The sequence below is a fragment of the Delphinus delphis genome, chromosome 14 (assembly GCF_949987515.2).
Source record: "Delphinus delphis chromosome 14, mDelDel1.2, whole genome shotgun sequence".
In the NCBI taxonomy this organism is placed as follows: Eukaryota; Metazoa; Chordata; class Mammalia; order Artiodactyla; family Delphinidae; genus Delphinus; species Delphinus delphis.
The window spans coordinates 35721819-35728650 of record NC_082696.1 but is presented as its reverse complement, the minus strand read 5'-3'; the positions used below and the strand labels follow the sequence as shown (position 1 = coordinate 35728650).

The window sequence follows — 6832 nt, the reverse complement described above, 5'->3', positions numbered from 1 at the left end:
TTATTTATGCATGTTGTGATAGTTTTTGTTTTTTTGTTTTTTTTGCGGTACGCGGGCCTCTCACTGTTGTGGCCTCTCCCGTTGTGGAGCACAGGTTCCGGACTGAGGAGCTGAATCATATTTAAATCCACTGCAGTTGCTTATGTCTGAACAGGTGTCTCAGAGTCCCAACTTGTTCAGTTTTGTTTCCTGAGAGCAGCCAGTGTTTTTTCCTCTCTTCTCTTCTTCCTGAATTATCTTCATGAAGACTGAAGATGCTGAGGACCCTTCTGGAATCTTGTGAAATAGAACTCCCTCAGGAATGCTTCACAATAGTGAAGTTTCCATAGTTCTTATATGACTTGTTGCAATAAAACTTTACTCTCCTAACTGTTCAAAAACCCCTTGTTTTTTACTCATTGCAAAAATCTAGTCTTCCTATGTATGAAGAGAGCTTTTCTCCCTCTCATTGGTTCACACATCCCTATGGTTCTAAACCATAGGGACACCTAAACCCTTTTCAAATGATAGATGTTTAGTCAGATGTATGGTCAACTTTGACATTACTCGTGACTTCTGCCACTGGGACCTGTTAACTCGCTAATTTCTTTTCTTCACTGACTGTGTCCTACTAGTCTCAACATTGTAGTGACCTGTTCTAACCAGAACTCAAAATTCTCCTTTCCAATTCCTGGTCCTTCCCAGGAACACCTCTGGTTTTTTAATAAGCAGCAGCCTATACCAGAGGCTCCAATGCTTACACAATAGTAATCTCACAAGAGGGGCCAGGTCTCTACGAGATCTGCCTTGGTGAGCAGACGGAGCTTTGCATCTGTCTAGAAGGCAGACTTTGAACCTCTCTGGCCCTTCCAGTACAATTTTTTGAAAAAGCTGCAGATGCAAACTAGTATATATAGAATGGATAAACAGCAAGGTCCTACTTCATAGCACAGGGAACTATATTCAGTCCTACTTCATAGCACAGGGAACTATATTCAATATCCTGTAATAAACCATAATGGAAAAGAATATGAAAATGAATATATATATGTGTATAACTGAATCACTAACACAACACTGTAAATCAACTATACTTCAATAAGTATAGCTAAGTCCAGCTAAGTCAGTCCCCAAAGCCTGGAGTGGTTAGAGAAGTCTGCAGGGAAAAGACAGAAATTTCAGTTCAGTTTCGAAGACCTGGAATTTGAAGAGTTGTAGGGGAAGTTAAAAGTACATTCCAGGTGGAGGATCATTGGGAACTACACTGTCTCATAGTAACCTGCTCTTGAACACAACACATCTCACACCAGCTCCTGGTACACCGGGACCTCAAACAGAACGCAACCGGCAGCAGAAGAAACCTCTCCTGGAACTGCGGGGCTTGAGTCCCGCAACCCGGGAACCTCCGGAGAGAACCGACTCTCCCCACTTCCGCTTCTGGCTCCTCAGGCTCTGCCTTAGCGGAAGCGGTCTGTAGGGGAAGAAAAGAGTGAGACACCCTCGGTGGCGCAGGCGCGCCGCGGGCTGATGCGATGGCGCTGCCGGGACCCGTGAACAGGTATCTTCTGCTCATGGCACAGGAACACCTGGAGTTCCGCCTGCCGGTAAGCGCCGCAGTGACCTCCACCTCTTTCTTCTGGAGAGGACGGCGGGGTGGAGATTGGTGTGCGAGCGGAGGCGACCCACGCAGTCCGAGCCCGCGGGCAGTGGGGGGTCTGTGCTTGTCGGGGAGATCACGCGTCCCCCCAGTCCCTCGGCCCCTGGGATTGGTCTGAGCTCTGCGGAGGGTGTGAGAGAGAAGTCCGAGACAGCCTCTCAGCCTTGCTAAGCATTTTCATTCATTCTTCAGCCCATGTGCCAGGTACCGGAGTCAGGCAGGTGAATATGACCGGTCCTCTCCCTCCTGGAGCTCTTCGTCTAGAGAATAGAGAGAGCAGACAGAAGTACTCAGGGTAGCGTTTTAAGTGTCGAATATGCGGGTCAGGTTTCGTGGGGGTTGGCGTAGTGGTGGTGATGGTGGGTGGTAGGGTTAGATGATGGAAAAGTTGGGGAAATTGTTTTATTTATTCATTCAAGAAACATTTTCAGAGTACGTGTAATCGAATATTCTGGACGCTGGGGATATAATGATGACAAAGTTTCTGTCTTCAAGGAGTTTACTGTTTAGGCTAAGGGGTGAGCAGATGCATAAACGTAGCACTATGAAATAATGTTGGTAAGTGCAGTGATAGGTAGGGAAATAGCATATAGAAGGGAAATATGATCCACCTGAGGGGTGGGTGATGTTGGCCATTAAGATGGCTTCCAGGACGGCATGACACTTGAACTGTAACATAAAAGAAGAGTGGGAGTTTGCCAGGCCAAGAAGAGACATAAGCAAATTAGAATTACAAGCTATTCATTATTACCTGCTTACCAAATATGTAGCAAAGAATGACAAGAAGAGAGCAGGAGAGGAGGGTAGGGTTCAGAAAATGCAAAGCCTTAAATACTCTGGATCTTAGAAGGGGACTTTATTGAAGAATTTTAAGGAAGTGACAGAATCAGATTTTTTTTTTAAAGAAATCACTTTGGCTGCAGTACGGAGGATGGAGTTGAGAGGAATAAGGAGTTAGGAGTTGAGTCTGTTGGAATAGTCTTGTTAATAAATTAAGAAGGCCTGAACTAGGGCAGGGGGTAGGAGGATGGAATAGACTGGGGATATATTTAGGTGATAAAATCATCAGGGCTTGATGATTGATTGAAGGTGAGGGCAAGAGGGACCAATCAGGGATGATTCCTGGGATGGATATAAGGGTGTTTCCACTTAAAATAGAGAGCACAGGCAGCTGTATGATTTAAATTTTGGTTATGCTGAATTGGTTATGCTTGTGTAACATCAAATGGAGATGACCAGGAGGCAGTGAATATGAGTATGCACAGATGTTGATAGAGCTGCATGTACTGGTAATTAATATTTGGGAGTCTTCTGCATATGAACTCTAGGAGAGAAAATGAAATTATTCAGAGAAAGCATAGCTTCAAAAGAGTGGTGGGCCAAATGCAGGTACTTGGAAGCATTGATATTAAGGGGAATTGGGAAAAGGAGGTCATGAAGAAGATAGGCAAGTGTCAGAATAGGAAGTATGTGAGACCATAAAAATCAAGAGGGTAAAGTTTTAGTTTTGCTAGTGTGGTTGTGTAGTTATAGGCGAAGAAGCCAGATTGCTTGGTTTAGTGGTCACTGGAAAATGAGGAAGGGGAGATAGACTGCTCTTAACATAAGAAGGGAAAGTAAGGGATTGGTTAACAGTTTGAGGGGGCCCTAGAGTCAAGGGAGGATCCCTATCCCTCTTGGAGAAATTTGCGTGTTTGTAGGCTGAAGGGAAGGGGAAAATGGATATAAGGACACAGTGGGAGGTGTTGGCCTTTCAGTAGAAGGGGAGTGTGGGCGGAGGGGACTTAAGATGGGTGTGGGTAGTTGCCTGAGGGCCTGTTTTCTGGGTAATGAATGAGTCAAGGTTATTTCTTGAAAGATGGGGCACCAAGCGATTGAATGGAGAAACTGAGAAAAATAGTAAAATCTGAAATAATCATTGAGAGCAAAGAGGGAGCTGATGAGCTACAACAGTTGAGTAGAGAAGAACTCAGGTGTTAGTGCGAGGCTGAAAACGCAGCTGAGGGTGAAGAGCATGTATTTGTAATTGTGCCAAGATTCTGTGATTTTCTTCAGTTGTGTTCAACTCACTGGCCTTGGGAGTTTTGAAGGAAGATTGTGGCATTGATTCGGGACTAATGTGTTGCTGGGCAGGTGCGTTGAGAAATGAAAGCAAGTGTAGAGGCACAGAGGGATGGTTGATTATGGTGGTTTGTGTGGGGGATGTGAGGGGAAGGAGGATGAAGTAATGGGCCCTGAGGCTAGAGAGGTGGGTAGGATCCAGATTTTGGAGTGTTGTGAAACCATTGGAAGGAATTTGGATTTCGTTTTAGATTTAATGGAGAGCCATTGACTCTTTTTTCTTTTTTTTTTCCTTTTTAAGCCAGAAAGTGACAAACATTTTTTCATTTTAAATCACTAAGTGACTAGCAATCATTTGTGTTTTAAAAAGATAGTTCTGGAGTACCAGAGAAAGGATACCACTTAGAGGATACTGGGGTGGAACTAGAGAGAAGCCAAGGACGGTGAGTGCCTATAGTCAGATAATGCAGGGAGAATGGAGTGGTTAAGCTGCAGTCTTAAAAATAGCATCCCTAGTATTTGCTGGTTTTACCTGTTTTTTCTTTCTTAAATTCTTCTTAGTATCTTTCCCTTGTGCCAGTTTAATCTTCCAAAAGCTCAGCCATCTTTTCTGTCTCCATTGTCCCAAGGCTGAAACTCTAGTCTGGCATTCAAGGCCTGCAGTTGCATGGTTTTCTCCTCTGTATCCGCCCACCCGCTCCTCCCACAAACAGTGCAGCCAAAATAGACTTCCCCATTATTCCCTGAATGATGCCCTCTTGTTTGGGTCTTTCCTAGTCCACTCTTCGTTTTACTGATTTTATATCGTCAATATTCATTTAGATTTGCCCACATATTTGTTTATTTTAGGTTTATATTTTTCAATTGATTCTTTTTCAGATGTGCAATTTCCTTTTTTTTTAATCCTCTACCAAAATTCTTAATTTTGTCTTTTATCCCCTTCAATATAGAAAGCACAGTTATATTAAAGTATGTAATTGAAAAAAGGGGTCCTATGGGTCTGTTTCTTTTATGTATTGTTTCTCTTGGTTCTTTTTCATGTGTGTGCTGGGTGTTTGTTAAATATATACCAGATATATTTGAAAATTTATTTGAAAAAATAAGTGAGGGCTAGGATGATGTAAATCCTCTTGAAGAATATAGGAGCATTAACACACTAGGATCACTTGAACTCGTTTTCAGCCATTAAGTTCTGTTTCTGTTCTGATTTGCACATACTGCTAGTGTGTGTAGCTTTTGGGGATGCCAGTCTAAACTGGGTGGATTATCAAACTTCCTTTCCTTCTCATTGTTGGCCCTATACTCTTTTTGTTCCTCTAGCTCCATTAAGCTGTGCAAAGGGCTGTCCGCCCTCACAGCTGCTTTTGGAATTGGTAAATGTCCCAGGGAGAGAGTGGCTGCACCTTGAGATTTCTGTCCTCTGGGGGATCTTGGTTTGGTAATTTTTGTAATCTCTTGATGCCTTCAAGCAGAAGTCAGGTTTTTTTTTTAAATTCTTTTCAGCAGGAGGCTTAATCTGAATCACCTAGTTTGCCATCATTGGAAATGAAAGTCCTCTCTCTGTACAGATTCTCCCTGTGTTTCAGGGCTTAAGTGAGTTTTTTTTTTTTTTTTTTTTTTTGCGGTACGCAGGCCTTTCACTGTTGTGGCCTCTCCCATTGCGGAGCACAGGCTCCGGGTGCGCAGGCTCAGCGGCCATGGCTCACGGGCCCAGCCGCTCCACGGCATGTGGGATCTTCCTGGACCGGGGCACGAACCTGTGTCCCCTGCATCGGCAGGTGGACTCTCAACCACTGCGCCACCAGGGAAGCCCCTTAAATGAGTTTCCATTGAAAATTTTCTTCTAAAACTGAAGTAATCTTTTCTTCCTTTGTACTCTGGTACAATACTTCTTTGCTTCTTTAAGGGCACTCACTGTTGTATACCTCACTTTTCAGTTACTGGATTAAATGTTAATTCTAGTAGAGCTTAAGCTCCCTCAGGATAAATATATATTTATCTTTACATAGCTCAGTGCCTTGCATATATTAGTTGTTTAATAAATATTGAATTGAGTGAAATAGGATCTCTTCAGGGAAGGCAATCAAAAGGACAGTCTACACTTAAGGACCCATCTACTGTATGAGAACTGCTAGGCAGGAAAGCTATAATGAGTAGCTGCCTTTATGATTTAAAATGAAAGACTGAGTGCAAGTGTGGTCTGGTTTTACCTCTGTGCAGTTAATCAGGGCCAGTTTTAGTTGGCAGCTGCCTTATTGTACTAAAAGTAAAGTTCAGACCCCTGGGTTTCATTGCTGGTTCTGAAGCAAACTAAATGGATGAAAGAGTGGCTAAAAGAACTGAAAAGCTCATGAATTAATGTATCAGGTATGCATCAGATCATGCCATATTTTTATATCCAATGTCTAATATAAATTCTTCTATTCCTGATATAAAAAGATTCTCAACTGGAAAGTGGGTTTGCCATATGATGAATAAAAATCTTGCGTTTTGATTTTTCCAAGTAGGTTGATATTGTAGTTTAATATGTGTTTTGCTTTTAAATTTGAAACTTGGGTTATCACATTTACTCTCACTTTAAATCATTGCTTAGATTTTAGGTAATGGTGCTAATCCTATGTTGTAAAATTTCCAATAATCCTCACCTTTTAAAAAAATCTCTTAGAACATTTGTGCTTTAACCTGTTGCTAATTTCTAACAATGTATTCCAAGAGCAGCACACTTTCCTGTTTTAAATGTAAAGCTGATTTCATAATATGGTTTAGTACAGAATGAACAATAATCATTCTAGGTCAAGAGACAATCTATAACTTCATTTTTTTCTTTTAAGTATTGTAACTTTGTCAGTCTCACTTGATTTCTTGACTCACTGGGCTTCAAGGATAGTGTTGGTCATCATCAGCTTGATTCCTTTAATAACAGCCTAGGTTCTTTGCTCCATTCTTTACAGACCTTACCTCGTGAGGTAGCTGATTCCTGTTTTATAGGTGGGGGAACTGAGGGTCAAAGGAGGTAAGCTTCTTGTAAAAAAAAAAAAATCACACAGCTGCTATTTGGAAGAACTGAAGAACAAATTGTGGTCTGACTCTGAGGTCCAGTGATGCCTTCTATTCAAATTTGTGTCACCCATGTTG

The 6832-nt window shown here is 42.2% G+C and overlaps 1 protein-coding gene across 3 annotated transcripts in view; it reads left to right on the top strand.

The window, feature by feature from the left end:
* Window positions 1-1496: 1496 nt before the first annotated feature.
* TRMT11 (tRNA methyltransferase 11 homolog) overlaps window positions 1497-6832 on the top strand; it is a 62025-nt gene continuing 56689 nt past the window's right edge. For all 3 annotated transcript variants that reach the window (XR_009521928.1, XM_060030006.1, XM_060030005.1), the window contains exon 1: window positions 1497-1583. Coding sequence is in view for 2 of the 3 variants with exons in the window: in XM_060030006.1 (XP_059885989.1) it covers window positions 1512-1583 (72 nt within the window). In the remaining variant the exon portion in view is untranslated. The remainder of the gene's footprint in view (window positions 1584-6832) is intronic.